The sequence below is a fragment of the Cygnus atratus genome, chromosome 8 (genome assembly GCF_013377495.2).
Source record: "Cygnus atratus isolate AKBS03 ecotype Queensland, Australia chromosome 8, CAtr_DNAZoo_HiC_assembly, whole genome shotgun sequence".
NCBI lineage: Eukaryota > Metazoa > Chordata > Aves > Anseriformes > Anatidae > Cygnus > Cygnus atratus.
This window is the reverse complement of record NC_066369.1, coordinates 22,611,192-22,628,513: the sequence shown is the minus strand read 5'-3', so window position 1 is coordinate 22,628,513 and position 17,322 is coordinate 22,611,192. Positions and strand designations below refer to the sequence as shown.

Genomic DNA, 17,322 nt, shown 5'->3' with positions numbered 1-17,322 from the left:
TGCTTGGCAGTTTTATGAACAGATACTTGAAAGAAGTTAACCCACCCAGAAGCATCAGTGGTAGAAGTCTCAGAATCTATACCTTTATGTTTGTGTGTGATGTAATATTTCTATTGCTATCTGTATTTGTCTGAAATGGGAGATCAGTTGCAAAGTAGTTATGTCTTAACTCTCTTAACTCTCCAGACCACCTGATTCCAATGTGGAGTGATTTACGATGAGGCAGAAGCAGTTGGATTTTGAAGAGCTCTCTGCTTGCAGTTGAGGGAGAGAGAGGGAAGGAAAGCACTCTTAGCATGGCTCAGGATGGACTGCTACATGCTGGGACCTGTAGTTGGCACCTTCATACAAAGGATGCAAAAAACTGCAGGGACAGTGTTTCAAATGTCATGATACATGTGTATCAGCTACCCCGACTGAAAAGCAGTCAATATATATTATGTAAAAAAAATATAAAAAATAAACATTGTGGATTTTTTTTCAGCTTTATTGCAAATTCATTGATTTACAGGGTCAGTCTGAAACCTGGTATTTTATATTTCAGGGCTTGGTGGTGGTCCCATTTGTCTTCCCAGCATACATCAAGACAGGGTTATATAATTTTATTTTATTTTTTATTTTTAACTTCAGTGGAGCAGCGTGACTTCATTGGAGTGGATGATACAGGAAAAAGATTGCTCTTCATGGCTAATGAAGCTGACCTGGATGAAGAACTTGTCATTAAAAGATCCATCCTTCAGAAGTAAGCTTATGAGTCCCTGTAATAGAAACTGAACTTGGAATGGGGGGGAAATAATGGTGGAGTAGGAGTGATGGTTAAAGACATGAAGGAGAATGAATGGGTGAAAAGGTAACTCTCCATGAAATGAAGCCAGTGTCAGTATAGTTCAGATACAACTTAGATTCAGATATTCAGAAGTGGTAGGTCTAGGTCCATAAATTAGACTTTAATCTCGCTGTATCTGAGAAAGGCTCTTAGGATTTCATACACTATTCATGCATATAAGGCACAAAACCTCAGCTGTGTTTCCTGGCCCAAAAATATTAATTAGAAAAACTTTGTTATATCCACCATTAAATTGCACTGAGGATTTGGATGAATATATTAAATATGCCAGACATAGCTGAGCTTTCTGTGCAGCATAATTCATATCCGTTAGTAGAAGAATGAAGGATGGTTTGTTGTTGTGTGTGATTTTCTGTAAAGTGACTTTAGTTTTCTAAGATGCATATTGTCTGACATCCTCTGTGGAAACTCTGCTGGCTCCTTCAGAGACCAGCCTTTGTAGTCTGTCCCAGGCTGACAGTCAGGCTTTCACCCCTGTGAGGTTAGACACCTGCGGGGCAGCCATCTGAGAGCTGGGGAATTCATCCATGTGGACCCTGTAAGTCAAGGATGAGGACATCTGGGGTCTGCTCCCAGATAATCCCTCTGTGAAAATGCCTCTGCTGTATGCTGTAGGCCATGTGAAATATCTGAGCTTTAACAATCCTCTGCTAGTTGTAATCTTTCCTCGAACATCCTGCTACCAGATGCGAGGGAGGTGCTGTATGTCTGCGGAAAGATGACTCGTCCTCTGCCAAAGTTGAAGGATTGCCCTAAATGATGGTGGCCAAAAGCGAGCCATGTTAACTGCTGTGATGGAAAGAGCCTGTCCCAGGGTGTCGCCACTGTCTCTCCTTTCTTTATTTTATTTTTTTCTTGGTTATGGCAGGGACTGAGCTGCAGGCATGCGTTCTGTCCATATGCAGCACTTACCAGCATAATATGGGAAGTACAGCACTGTTGCATTCTGTGGTTTTGAGCGAACAAAGGCTAATATGTCTATTTTGAGCTAAGGAGGAATATTTTATCTACTGTTAGTGATGGGCTTGTCTTTACGGCTCGCTCCTAGCAGTAGCGGGGAGCTCCGATCTAACAACTTAGAAATTGCTGTAACATATGTGAGCTTATTTGACCTCTGATTTTACAGGTTCATCTAACCAGAGGTTTCTCATTCCTGTTACCCTATAGCTAAATTAATCAGGCTTTATCCTGCAGGCCAAACTTTGCCTTCAGGAACACCTGTTCAGTTACGTTGTCTTCAGCAGACCTTCCTGAATGTAGCTGTTCGGGAACTGGTAAATGTAGTGTTGGTAATACACAGATGGGGCAAAATCTGTGTGTGTCTGTCTTAGCTTTGATAGCTGTGCATATGTAAATACAAAGCGTTAACTACCTTCCAAGTGAAGCCTGCAGATAACAGTCTAGGAGCACAAAGAGAGAAGATCTGGTAAGTTTGTTTATTTAAAAAAAAAAAAAAAAAGACATTTTCAAATATAGTCATGTGCTGTAAATATTCTCAGGTGGAGTATACAAGTAGCCAAGACCATAATTTTGTTTTGAGATTCAAAGGATAACACCTCAAACAGCCTGGCAGTTCGAAGTATCAGGCTGAAGCTTTGGGCCAGTATCTGCTTGGGCGAGCCTCTGATGTTGCTGTTCTCCGAAGCTGCCTGCTGTGGACGCTGGTGCGTGCTCTGTTTTACAGCTGCCATCTTGGAGAAGCTCTGAGGGAAGAAACATACTATATGGAAATTGTCAAATATTTTCATATGAGGCAATTCCAGGGTAGCAACAACTGTGGGAGCTCTAGGAAGACAAAGTGTTGGCAGCTGATGAAATTCTAACCACCGCGTTGTCTAGACCTGCTCAAGCCCCGACTTTCTCATGTGAGAAACAAAAGCAATGCTTAAAACTATCTTTGAAGTCTTTTTTTATACATCATAGTAAAGCAAGAAAAAAAGGAGCAAGCCCAATCTCGTTTTTCTTCGTGGATCACTTGAAGTGACTGACTTTCAGCTACCATGTTGGCTGTTTCTTGATCTCTGGACTTTGTTTTAATGAAATAGCAGGCGTTGTGGCAAGATGGGAGAATTTCCAGTACACTCATTTGTTCCTCTGCAAAATACAATAGACAACTTGAGGGTGTTGCTTTTGTTTGTTTTGCTTTTAATGGTCCCTTTGAAGGGTTATGGTGGTCTTGTTACATGAACTCTAGAACTCTTTCAGTGCTTGGTTTGCTTTTCAGATCCTTTTCATTTTCTTTTTTTTTTTCCCCAACCCCTCCTGCCTTTTAAGGAGGGGGTGGAAGTGGGGACAGGGAGGGAGTGGTGGAGAGAATGAGAAGAGGGAAGATGAGCTTTTCGTTAGAGCTAAGAATCATGTTACTGGTAAAAAATCTAGATCCCGTATAGAAATGGTTCAAAGAACCTTTGGCTTCCCCTTCTCTCAGGAGGGAAGTTCTGTTGACAAAACATCCAAAGCTGTAGAATGCAAATTTAACTCCTTGAAGAAAAACCTTTTTCCTGACCTTTGCCTTTTTCCTATCATTGGATTTCACACTCTTCGCTTTCCTGCCATAAAAGAGCAGCTGGTGGGGAGGGACAGGGGAAAATACACATTCTCCTGAGTACCTGTTGAGTATTAAATGTTTGTTTGCTCTTGACTCAAGTATTTTTGTAATAATGAAAAGTGTTACAGAAAGAAACATTTTAATAGGATTTCTAAGTTCATGGTGTACGCAGCTCTTTTTCTCAGCTTGGTTGGAATTTCTTTTCAGGACTTGTTGCTTTGATTTGTTTGTGGGTGGTTTTTTGTTGTTGTTTTTTGTGACTTGTGGGTAGCTGCGTTGGTTTTGAGAAATACCTCTCCTTGATACACCACAACAAGGAGTCTTGATTTTTCTCCTTTGATTACCAGAGCAAATCTGTCAAAAGCTTTTTGTTGTTTGTTTTGTTTTGTTTTGTTTTCCTTTCTGTGCTGTTAATCACGCTGGTGACAAGTCACACAGGTAGCATACTCCCTGGAGTAAACAAGCGCAAAACAGGATCAGATACATCCGTTCAGTTATATTTTGGTGCCCATCAGGATGGGCTGGGAAATGAATTTATTGGTAGTGCCTATAGAGACTAATGCTGCTGGGGAAAGGATTTTCAAGGAAATGGTTCCCTGTTTGGGTAATGAGAGCTTATAAAAAGCCATGAACAGCCTGTGCATGTCATTCACTCTGGCAAATAGCTGCAAGATGAGATACTAGAATGAAAGAAATACAGTTTGGGGAAGTTTCAGAGCCAGTTTAGTGCTCTTTGAAGAGGAAAAAAATAAATCTGTGCTCATCCCTGGAGCCTGGTTTTGCCAGTGACATCTCTCTGACTTAGGGCTTGGCAGCATGAAGGAGTGAGGAAATGATGAGAATTCCATAGCTGCCTTTTTTTGTTTTCAGAGAGAGATGGGGCAAAGGTATTTGTTTTCAAAGCACAATTACAATGGACGGGGAACTTTTTGCTCCACCTCAGATATTTATGGTCATGCAAAGTGAGACAGTAAAAGACACCTGTTGGAGCAGGTCTAAATTTGGAGGATTTCCTTTCAAGATATTGTGGGCTGTGTAAGGGTGAGTTCAGTCTTCGTGGGTGTTCCATCTGCACAGACGCAGGTGCAGGGCTTCTCCCAGAGAATATGTTAATAAATCACCATGACAATTCCAGCTACTTATTACCTCATGTGCTTCAGACAGAAAGGAATACCTCATCTATAAATATATGTAGTACTAACACTAGTAACCTTACAGAAACAATGCAGATCTGTTTTTAAGATGTTTTAATAAAAAGAGGAGGAGAGAGGCTAAGACGGGGGAGTCTTTTCTTTCCTTTCCCCTTGCATCATGAGAATAAAAATGACTGGTGTAGTGTAATTTTGAAAGTCCGCATTGCCAAGCGGGTAGGTAATGGGAGTTCAGAAACAGCTTTGATACACTTGATTTCCTTTCTGTTGCCTTGGGATATTGCCTTTTTTTCTGCTGATAATTTGTCTTAAATAAGTGGATCGTATACAAACACTGCAGCTTCCTTAGCTTTTCTGTTCTCTGCCACTGCTCTCCCTGGGAAATTGGCATCTCTGAAGTACTCTGCTACTCCTATGGTGGCTCATTGGTTTTTTCTTATAAAATAGAGGTCCGTGGGGAAGGATGGGGATGACACACATACAGGCAGATGCTCCAGTGGGTAAAGCATCCTGCACTAGATCATGGGCAAGATGTCCTCTTTTAGGGTTACCCCCTCCACCTTGCCCCCAGCTGGATGTATGGCTGAGTACTTTGTCAGTCACATGTGTCAAAATGAGTTGGATTACTTCTCGTAGATAAACAGCAAGACTTTCATAACTTGGTTCATTTTTCCTTGTGCTTTAGTGAGTGGTTCCCCAAGCAAAACCACTGGCAGATCGGAAAGGAGGGGTTTGATAACCCGGCTTGGTAGGGGGAACCCTGAGGAGCAGCTCAGGACAGACCAGGGAGCAATAACTTCTAGCTGGGCTCAGCTGTCTAGAGGATTAATACATATATATAGATAGATAGATAGATATGTTAGCTTTGTGTTGCTCCCATCTGGGGAACAATGATAGTTTTAGTATTAGCAAACTTTTGTCACTAAGTTTTCTTTGTATTCAAGTGATTTTTTGAGGAATATTGTGGAAAGATGTTGGATGTTTCTTTTATCTGAAACGTGGCTTTTTGAAAATGATGTGTAGAACTTCATGGTTTTGCTGCTAGTCCAGGTCTTTTCTTGCAGTTATTTCAGATCTGCTCTTTTCATAAATAAAAATAAAATTTTCTGACTAGCATCCAGAAAATAAGTCAGGTTCATTTTTGGCTCTTCCAACACAAAACCAGGAATTGTGTGTGTAGATTTAGGTAATAATCCTCTTGCAGATGCACAAGCCAGAGAAGAATCTGGTTCGCCTTCCCAGAACTGAATTAGTTTCACAGTACTAGTAGGAATTTAAAAAGTTGTAAAAAGTTATTTTAGCCAGTAAAGCAAGCGGATCTGACTCTGAATCAAAACAGGGAAACTAGGTCTATTGAATAAGAGGGTGTGATTTTTATACACTAACTTCTCAGACTATAACCACACTCTAAAAATCTTGGTGTAGCTTTAATCATATTTCTTTACGGAAGAGGACTTTGCTAAATGCTTCAGAAAAGATATTGGCCTGTGAGTTTTTGAGGCGTGAGTAGGGAATAGATGCTCATAAGATGCCTTTGGAGGTCTTGCCTGTTTAGAAATTTCTAAGTTCCCTAGGAGTAACTGCTGTAGCCTAAGAGGCATTCATTTTCTTAGAAAGTTTGCGTTTTTGTTATGAATTTAAGCCTTGCTCTGCTTTTTCTGTAAATATGTTGGGGATGAGTGTAGCCTTCAACTTCAGAAACTGAGTATTTTTAAATGATTCATTGTTTAGAGGACAGATTTAGCCAAATATAAGGAAGACATTAATTTGGTGCTTTTATATGTTGTGCTTGTACAACAAACATGAATGCACTATCAAAGCAGTCCATGAGATGTTGGACATTATATTTTAAAGAGCTGCTATTACTTATTTTAATACTGTTTCTTCCACTGTATTTTATTGTGTTTTGCTTCTGCCATGTTATTTTATTGATTCAGTGAGAGGTTGGAAAGAATGTGCAACGTGTTCATGTCCTGTTTATAAAAGAAAGGTCGTGCCATGTCTTGACAGCTTATACAGGTAAGAGGTCATGAATCTGGAAATATTAGCAAGGACTTCAATTAAATTTAGCTATAGAAAGATTTATTGACAATTGATTTTATTTCACTGCGAGATCCTTGCCAGCATTATGGTAAGCATAAGACTAAAAGCAGAAAGTTTGAGGCTCAGCATTTGGTTTCTATTGCAACACACGTTTACTGACATTGATTGTCATTAGTCCCTTGTCTGATGCTGTAGTCTCAGGTTGGCATTTAGTCCATGACTTGGTTTTACTTTTTGAAGGTTTCAAAGTAGGAAGAGATGACTGTTGTTTGGATGCTGCAGAGTACGTGTGACGTGGTAAGTGTAGTGCTCTGAATGAGTCACCAGGTTGGATAATACTGAAGCTGAATCGCATTGTTAGTCTAAAAGAAGCTTGACTCTTGAAAAGATGTCAAATGTCCCGTTCATTTTTTAAAAAGATGTCTCAATATTTTAATACAGCTGCCACCATGCAACTTTTATCAATGCATTGAGTTCATTTCACAAAGGAGGCAGGCAACTTAGCCATCACTGGTTGTTTCTATGACATATTTACCCACATTGATCTAGATGTAACCTGTACGCTGTGAAAGTTCCTCTGAATGGTCTGGTTAGGGGAAAGGCACAGAATGATCAGTGTTTTGCTCTCAACGTATGTTTTCAGCCATTGGGTGTATTTGGAGAGGTATTGTGTAGCTGCCTGTTGAAATCTTAGGGGTTCACCTTATGTCCAGCACCCCTAGAACGACCGGTAAGCAACAGAGGGGCACAGACTCCTCATTGTGTGGTTGGGATGGCACAGAGGAAAAAAGCCAAAGGTCAGAGGAGTTATCCCTGCTTGTGTGAGTGCTGTCAGGCTCTCCCCTACCACATGTCAGCCATGTGTTCCTCATCAGCGGGATGTGGAACTCCATGACGCAGAGCAGACTGGAATGCGGAGTTAGTTAACACCCGCCGTTGGGGAATTTATCAGCCAATGTGGAATACAGGGGGGAGGAAACAGCCTAGTTTAAAGCAAAGTAAGGGTGAAATGAGGCATGTGACTGTTCCTCTTCGGTTAAAAGGTCTGATTCTGCTTGGGGCTGAGGTCCTGATTCCTGAGCTCAAACGAAGCTTACTCTCACGGTTTGCCTACCATTCTGCATTTCTGTTTTCTTGGGTTTTAATCCTTTAAATTGTCATGCTTAGCAGAAGTTTTCTGCAGTGTTCTGGAGGCAAACACCCTTGGGAATTTTGTAAGGAACTATTCATCTAGCTCACGCTAAGAAAGCCGGACTTCGAAGAGCCTTTTCTTCCTTGTGGATGCTGAGATCCCAAACTTGCAAGGATACCTAAAAGTGATAGTCTCTCCGTGAACATTAGCTACACTCAGTATCAATTGAACTGTAGTTGCCTAATTTTTTTAACACTGATCTACTACACTTACTTCATGGCTACTGTGAACTCTAACCTGGATGATTTATTGTAATGTTTAGCACTGCTAAGGATACTGTTGAAGTCATAATGGAAAGAGTCAGAACATACAACTAGCTGGTTGAAGGTATGTGTGCCCAGGATCCCTTATTGGGTTCGCATTCGACTGTACTCGCAGCAAATATATATCTTTCAAAATGTTTCCATTCATTCAGAATACAATGCTGAATTCCCTCTTGAATAGCTGTTGTGTGGTTCTCCCCAAACAGCATTGTGCTGGCAGTTTCTGGAATTACACAGGAAATGAAGAGCATAGCAAACTTTCCTTTCTCTTGCTAAGACAAGCTCCCCGGGAGTTCTTCCAGTAGATCGAGTAAATAGCAGAGATCTATTCCTAAGGGCACCATGTCCTCTACAGTTCTGCTTTGAGAAATCCTAATTTTCTCTGGCTTTAAATCCTTCCTTTCTCTTCAACAAATTTATTGCACCATTTCTCCAGCTAAAGAAGATTAGATTGAGATTCCTTTTACAAGCAGTAAAACCTCTTAGCCAGTTGCCTTAGAGATTTCTTGTAAGACTTTCTCCTTCCCCAGTCACCAAATGTGCAGTACCCTTGTAGGAATTGAGAGAAAATGCCCATTGGACCTTGGTATGCAAGTTGTCAATGCAGAACGCTATACCTAGCACAATTACACATTTGAAGTATAACTTAGGTGTACCTGCATACCTGTGTATTGGCCAGCAATAGGTGTTGGTATTGCTTCGGTTGATCATTTTGTATTCCTTTAACCTTTAAAAAATAAAAGGGGGGGAGGGGGAGTGGACAGTGCTGAGGAGCATTCATAATTCAGATTAGTGGAAGCTCAAGATTTGGAAAAACCTTACTCAGTCAAAACGTACAGATTTTAAAATGGAATAATTTAAGCCGTTCAGACAGAAAAATTTTGGCTGATGGACTTTAATTAAACTCCAAAGGTTGGAAGCAAACCAGTAAGAAGGCAAGGGAAATTCAAGTTAAAGCTGAACTTCTAGTTTTTCTGCATATAAATTCTCCAGCAGCTGGTGATATTTGCAAGAGCTCAAGAGACTGTCTTTCAGTATTCCCTTTGATTTTTCTTTGCTTTATTATTCCCAAGCTGTAGCATTAAATATCATTTCAGAGGCCATGCTTGTCCCGAACTTCTCTCTGTTCCATCTCTATGGTACATGTTTTCACACATGTATGCATATATGTGTAATATATAGCTTTGTTCACTACTGCATTGATACAGCATTTACAGAACTAGGTGTGTGTTTTTTTTTTTTCCCAAATGAGCTACAGCGTTGCTGAAAATACCTCTGAAATTCCCACTTCTGTGACTTTGAGCCTTCGCCAGGTAGAATAGTAATAACAGAATCACGGCCAGCAGTGCCATAAATTTCAGCTGAAGTATCGGGTAAGAAGGCTGATTTCTGTTTGTACTGTTGTTAGAGATATTTATGCAGGGCAGGTCTTTCAGCAAGTGTGATTATTTTCAGAGAGGCCCTCTCTCCATTCTTGCATTAGAATGTTCTGGGGATGTGTGCGGGGAATGGCACCTGATGAACAGCAGTCAGACAGAAGGAATAAAATCCCTTGAGAATGAGCCTTCTCTTTATGGCTATTTTTCACTTCTAAGGCCACTCGAAAAATATTGTTCTTCAGGTAGATCCTTTTCTGAGATGCCTGTGTTAGCGTTTGGGTGCCTGCCATTTTCCCAGAGCAAGAAGCTACTGAAGACTTAAGCTTTTCAAGTAGGAAAGTATGCGCGCACACATTTTGCAGCACCAGACGCTATTGAAAGAATAATGGACCCTTCCCACATTCTATTCCATTCTTCATGTGCTCACTCCCAGACCTCTGGAGCCACTGTGCTAGCAAATGATTACATTCTGCTTCTCTTCCGTAACTCTTCCTAAACAAAATGTTAATTGAGACGTTGATTTATACAATTTAGACTCCTTTGTTAAGTCCGTGTAGTTAAAGGTAGCCTCTGGTTATTGAGGGAATGGATCGTGGAGCCAAATTAATGCTTGCTGGTATGTTTTTCTATATCTTACCATTTGGGAAAATAGTATATGTGTAAAGTTTAAGGAATATGCCTCCTGCATCTGTACGCCATGATAGGGTAGCTCTAGAATGCAGGATTGTGTGTGTGTTCTGGTTTGTATTGTTAGGTAAAGGAAGCAATCTGAAAAATAAAAATAAAATCATAATAATGAAAAAAAACTACAGCATTTTTTTGCTGAAGTCTAAAAAAAAAAAAGTTTGTATAAAACCATGAAGATAACCAACCTTTATGTTCACAGCGGTAGAGTTCTCTTGTTCTTTAGGTGATTTGGTACTGGAAAAGGTAAAAATTAACACGTGAATTGTGACCTGTTTGCATTAAGAATGTCTTGTAAATAATGTGCAAAGAGATCTCACTTCTCTACAGGGCTTTATGGCCTTGAGAAGTCCACTCTAATGTTTCTCTCTCATAATTTCTTTGCTTTTTCAAATGAGCACAGTATTACTTTTCCTGCCTCGTAGGAGCATAACTCATGAATGTTTATGTCAGTACTGTAAATGTGAAATGCTGCTCTGAGCGCAGAGTGTTAGCTGCTGTCTTCCCTGCATTTCGAATCAGAGCAGTACTTGTTGAAACAATCTGCAGGAAGCAGCTGATGTAACATACATACAGCATGAGCTACGGGTCATGTTTATACCTAGCTTTTCAGTTTCAGCCACTCACATTGCTGCGTCTGTCAGACCGCAGGAATATTTAAATGTATCATTGTGTACAATAGTACTCATTCTCCAGCTTTTCATAGAAAAGCATTGGACATATGGTGAAAATTGAAATATGTTTTGTCTCAAATCAACAAGCCACTACTCCTGAGTGCACGCTATGGACTTTTTAGATAGGTGGTTCCTTGCGTACACGTGCTCTGGTTTTATGAATACCAGCTCGAGTCTGGCACAGCTTGGAGTGGTGCACCTGAGCTAACACGCGGCTGTAGCGCTGCCAGGGCCAGCCAGGGCTGGCAGTGTGTAGCTGTGCCTGTAGCGCGGCCCCTGAGCTGGCGAGTCCTCCTGGGGCTCAGAGCATGCCGAGGAGGTACTGGGGGACTCAGTGGGAGCCAGCTTTGGAACCAAAGCAGTAGTAGCCCCTAGGCTGTCTCAGCTCCAGGTCTCTCTGGATAGAGGAGAAAAGGTGATGCTTATGTTTCTTAATCTTTGCATTCGTTTTGCTGGTGACCACTTCCAGTTTGGCCATGTGATGATGATTATTCTGAGAAAAGAATTGAGTTTTTGTTACGTTCACGTGCGGCTTTGGTCATCACTTTCAAGTTCCACCAAAATATAAATATCAAACGATTTCATCTTTTACAGCTCATCAAATAGCTTGCTTCCTACAGTAGGAAAGTAATTCTCTGTGGAAGGCTACCACTCCAGAGACTAACCGCTTTCATTTCCTCTGAATGTTTTTAAAGCATGCCAACAATTTCCGATGGGTGATCTGCTTCAAAAAAGTCTTTCAAGGTGATTTGGACATCCACGTGTGACCTGCTTATCTACTTTTTAATGAACGTTTTATGCATGATGAGTTAATACTTTCTGAATCATGGATTCTGGTAATAAACAGTGATATTGCTCTGCTAAATGCCTCAAAGATTTTGTGCATAAATGAAGATCTAGGATGTGAGGAAACAATCCCAAGTTGTGCCAGGGGAGGTTTAGATTGGATATTAGGAAGAATTTCTTCAAGGAGGGGATGGTCAAGCATTGGAATGGGCTGCCCAGGGATGTGATGGAGTCCCCATCCCTGGAGGTATTTCAGAGATGTGTGGATGTGGCACTGAGGGACGTGCTTTAGTGGTGGGACTCGGCAGGTCAGGTTGATGGTTGGACATGATGATCTTGAAGGTCTTTCCCAACATAAACAATTCTGTGTTTCTAATGAACGTGTAAGTCAAGAATACAACGAACAGCAGAAGTGCCAAACACCAGCGCTGAAGCGCAGGTGAGTTACTTGCTGCAATAAAAGTTTTGTCATTTGCCCTGTTTCTTCATTTTTGTGTTTTGAAGTCATGAAAGATTGTTTCACCATCTTGAAGGCAATGGGTAGTTCCTGATGCCAGGATATGAATTTGCGCTGATTTCAGCGACAAGAACTGGCTGTAAGATTTACTTCAAGTCTCAATGCCAATATCCAGAGTCTTAGGCTACTGCAGTTTCCTCAGGTTTCTAGGTAAGCTGAGACGTAGCTGGTGAGTGTTTGTTTTTGGTCACTGCCTGCAAAGTTACTGGGTGGTGAAGAGGTAAAATCTGAATAGAGCTGTTCAGGGTAAAAACGGTCGCAATGAATGGGGTTATGGGAAGGCGTTCTGTACATTAGGGGGTTGAGACCACAAGTAAATGTGTGCTGTGCATGTCAGGGACTTGAGGACAATTGCAGTGCGTGCAGGTGAAAGATACTGGGGCCATATCTTCGGAAAGGTTGAGCTGATTTCTAAGAGTAACTTTACTCGTCAAAATAGTTGATCCCTGCTTGCTGCGGGCCAGCTACAGTGCGGTTACAGAGAATAAGATGAAGTTACTGAGAGGAGAGAAATTACGGAGCCTCCAAAACATTCATTGCATATAGCCACTGACTTCAGCATTGTCTCCAAAAGTAGGTATCTTCTTATTTACACTTACAGTTGATATTTGTTCCCCACATTCTGGAATGTTTTGGCTTTTAAATCCAATGGGAGGAAGGAGTGCCAGAGATAATTTGCGCTGACGTGGATCAAAATACAGTGGAAAAAAAGTGGAGAAGAACCCATTATTTAGAAGTCTTGTACATTACCTTAAGCAAAAACATCCCCTTCACTGCCACCGTTTGTCCTGAAGAGAATCCTGCGTTCACATCTCTGAGGATCTGATTTTGTCAGCCAGTTGGAGAGTTGAGAAAGACCCAAAATTGAGGTTAGGAGTTCCAAAAGTAAGAAGCAAGTGTTCTTCTGTTACTTGATCATTTTGTGCTGACTTGCGAAGCGGAGATTTTCACCAGAGTACGTTTTGTATGATTTCTGAGTGTCTTTTATTAATGCAGTTATTTCATTGCTGAATGACAGTGGGTTTTTAAGCACTGCTATCGCTTCTAGCAGCACTTTGAAAGGAGAGGTGATTCTCCTCACCAGAAATAGAACTGCTGTACTGTATGGTTTGTACTTCCAGAAATTCCTTCAGGGCTTCAGTTTGTATTTGATTTTTGGCTGGTTTGCAAGATTATATGATCCAATCGATCCAGTCATATTTTTAATTGAAAGCATACATAGCTTGTATAAACTAAATAGCATCATTTGCATGTAAGGAAGAGCCCATGAGTGTGTTTGAAAGTTCTTATCTGCACCTGGGCATAGAAAAAGTTTAGCAAGTGGTTTTGTGTGTATCCGTTGTATATTTATTTCTTTAATTTTTTTTATTGATGTACGTCAGAGGTCTAAATACAAATAAAGTGTGCTATGCGGGCTAATTAAATCAATGCCTCTGTGGAAGAATTTTGTTTCTGGAATTGCTCTTGTAAATCTGAGATATAAACAAAAACCTAGTTACTTTTGTATTGTTTTCCTCTGCCTCATGTACGTGATTTTGGAAGTTGGAGAGTTATATGTTTATGCTTGTTTTTATAGCGGAATATTTGCGTGGCTGAATTTTTGTTGAAGCATAATTCCTGGTTTCCTTAAAGTTGAGCAGGACTACTGTATGGTGGGAGCATACGCTAATTTGAGTCACTGTGCAAGGCTGTTCATTTTGAAACTGTTAAGGCAGCGAATTGTTCTTCAGTGTTTCTTCATTAAAAGTTGTTTGCCACTTTTGTAGAAATTGTGGCTTCAGCCAGTGAAAGTAAATTGGAAGCTTTTCCTGAAAGAAGGGTGCACAAAGAGCAGCATGTAGGCCATGGGATCTTCCTGTCCCTCCTTCTCCTGTCCTACTTGTGGGTGATGCAGGTACCCGTTCATTTTCTTCTGTTGCATTCCACCTGCATGCCTGAGCAGTCTCCAGAGGCTGTGTTTAAGCTGAAGTTGATTTTAGTTTATTCCTTTTTAGAGGGTTTGCAGCATCCTTGTAGACTGAACTCATTGTGCTAGTTCCTTTAAAATGTGGAATGCAAAGATAGTAAGAGTTTAGAATGTAAATGGACCGTACGATTATGGATATCATCCTTGCCTTGCTTTAAATGTGAAATTCTGGCTTTTTGATATCAATCTATATTCTAATTAATTCCAAGATACTCATGAAATCTACCATTTGCAAGGAGTTTATCTTGGTGTGAATAATCAGACCCACTACTTCTGCTGAAGTGCAAAACCTCCGTTTTATTTCTAATAGCAAAATACTTTGAGAGCAGAGCCCAGAAGTTCAAATTTGAAGAAGTAAGCATAACACTAGTCTTTTAAAGCTTCCTCTTCGTTTTGGTTCTGCTTACTGCTTCTTACCTCTGATTTTTTTTAATACTGTTCTCTGCGAAAGCAACCTTTGTAGACTTGGCCCTTTTTTCATATTGCTAATGCAGTCTAGAGGCTCAGCACAGGTCTTTACAGTTAAACCTTGTTTCTAATACATTTTTTCCTTACAAACTAAGGGCAGGACTGTACACGAAATCTCTGTTATTGTATTTGTGCTTTGTACTCATGTACTTGTTGACTGTTTTACAAGCCAGTAACGTAGTAGCCACAGGCTAGGAAGCTTGCCCAGAAATCTGGCATATTTAATTAGTGCTAGTAAACAAGCAGAGTTTCAAATTTAATTTTTCCTTCTTTAATTCCTATAAACCTCAAGCCATTTAAAACTTAATTTTGACACTAGTTTCGTTTATGCAGTTGGATAAGGCTGAAGCAGTCCACAACCACAGATGGAATAGTCCCAGTCTCTTCCAAGCAAGAAGGGAATAGAAGTTGTTTTGTTTTAATAGTATTTGAGGTTGCCATAAAACTGTAAATGATAATCTTCAGGTCATCCACCATACATTTTCTTTTTCTTTTTGTGAGGCTAAGTGTTTCAAGATGAGGCAATTGCCCTACCATGGGTTTAGCCTTGTAAAGGAGAAGGACTGGGTTTGTTGCCGCTCTGGTCTTTGTACAGAGCAAATTATGGAGGCATCTGAACTCTCTTACCCGCCGTGGCCAGATTATTGCTTCTAGTCTGTGCGGTTTAGGTCACTACCACAGCTGGCATGCTTGGTAGAGAGTTCAGTTGCTGTCTTCTCCTCTTGCTTTTTTCAGTCCTGGCTTGTGATCCGTGGTGAAAATGGCTCTGTGCTACTGCGTTTTTCATTAGGGACTACTTAAGTCTAGATTAATGATAGTTCTCCTACTTACTTAATTACTGAAGCCAAGCTGTCTCCTGACGAGAGGGTGTGCCAATGTCTCTGCATCACAGCCATGAAACGATTGCTAATTTTAGCAAGGAGCTGGACTTTGTAATTGCAGCTGAAAAAAGAAAAATATATATATAATATCAGTATTTAAATTGTGCAAATACGCTGAGCAGTGTCTTAATAGCTGTCAAAACAGCTTTTCCTTCAAGACTTGTTTTAAAAGAGCAGTGACTGTCTCTTATAATTAAAGGCAGTTCCCACCTACTGTACTGAGGTAGCACATGCTGAGCTGTGCAGAACAGCGCTCTTCTTTGCATGAAGCTTTTAATTCAGCAATAATTATCCAAGGAAAGAAGTTAACCTGCAGCTCAAAACATCATCTCACTACATTGAATCGGCCAGAATTTATTCTTGCCCACTGCAATGTTCTAATTGTCACGTTATCATTGTGTAAAAGGAGCAAAATTCCTTTTACTTAACTTCAAGCTGTTATCCAGGTCCTAGCAGTGGGTGAAAGATGAGGAAAAAATTTGGAAATCCAGCTCCGTCCTCAGTGCGGTGCATGTTTATGTTCAGCTGGGCTCCATGCTGTAGTACTCCAAGCTCAGTGTCACCCTGAAAGCATTTCAGGTGTAAGCTCAGGATCCTAAAGTAGTGTCATGCGGCAGCTTCTGCTATGGCTATTAACAAATCTGGAAACTTTAAATCATGAGTAATCTGGTCTAACCAGAAACTAATGCAGTGTGGTTGTAACTGCTGTAATTACTTGTTTAAAAAAATGCAAATTTGGACTTTGGGTGGATGTTAAATTCTTCTTGTGGTAACAAATGTTCCTGTGTCCTTCCCCCCCCCCCCCCCCCCCCCCTTGATATTTATGTTAATCATCCCCTGGTATTTCTGATGGTGTTTTGTAAAACGCCACTTACCTATTAAAGGAATTACTCAGAGTTATTTTTGTTTGAAAAATGAAGAGATGTCTGCAATTGGCTTCAGCCTGACTTCAGCTTTCCTTTGGTTTTGAATTCTGTTGTCACTGCGCAACAAGAATGATGCGTTCTCTAATTTTAAGGCTTTGTTTTAGCGACAGTCTTATCTGATACTTTTAAAATATTTGCTAACAAATTGTATAGTTTCTTTCGAACTAGAAAAGTATGCAAGTATCTCTGTATTGCATGTGTGGTGTTTCTATCGCTCGGTGTATTTCTTCAGTGCAGAACGGGGCAGTGTTCTAATGCTGATGTTGTCCTGAGCCCTGATGGCTTTCTGTGTCCTGAAAGCTCCTGGCTCAAGGTTGATGTTGCCCTACCTCCAGGCTGTCGCGTGACTGAGGATGCATCTGAACACATGGGCTGAGTCATGACTTGAGCTTAGCCAAGTCAGGAAACCCCTGTCTTAATTTAGGGAAGCAGGATTCATCAGGTCTGACTGCTGACGTCTCGCCTAGTTTTTCCTAAAATGTGTTTTTCTTATACGTACCTATTCAGTGCTGCTAATGTGTGTGGAACAGCCCATGTCCTGGTTGTCACAGCCAGGTTCCCCCTGCAGTAGCAGCACAGCCACCTTTTATGCCCCCTTTCTTTTAAGTTTTGTGTGAGGTGAAGATGTTTTGGTTAACGGATAAATTATGACTTTTTTTTATTGTTGGGATCTTGTCAGGATGAAGAGTGGTTACTGTGCTATCAAATGCTAAAATGCTCACGTTTCGGTGGAGTTGAGATGTGCATGGGTATGGCTGCAAAACCTTGTCACAAAGCAAAAGTGAGGCAGCAGCAGTAGGTTGCAGGGGGAGATGAAAAGGAAGCCCAGGTCAAAGCGCCAGCCAAGGAAACTTCAGACCCTCGAAGAGCAGGAGCCAAGTATAACTCACTTGGTGTAGGTGAAAGAAATGAGCATTGCCAGATTTACTGCAGAGGGCATCCTATGTAGGCTGGATTTAGGTAGTTTTCAGTAATTTAAATTGTAGCACTTGAATTT

General features: G+C 40.8%; 1 protein-coding gene across 1 annotated transcript in view; it reads left to right on the top strand.

Annotated features, from left to right (window-relative positions):
* The window catches only part of EIF2B3 (eukaryotic translation initiation factor 2B subunit gamma), a 96,329-nt gene that overhangs the window by 23,786 nt on the left and 55,221 nt on the right, over window positions 1–17,322 (top strand). Inside the window, exon 5 of the mRNA XM_035538127.2 lies at window positions 631–742. Coding sequence (XP_035394020.1) covers window positions 631–742 — 112 coding nt within the window. The remainder of the gene's footprint in view (window positions 1–630; window positions 743–17,322) is intronic.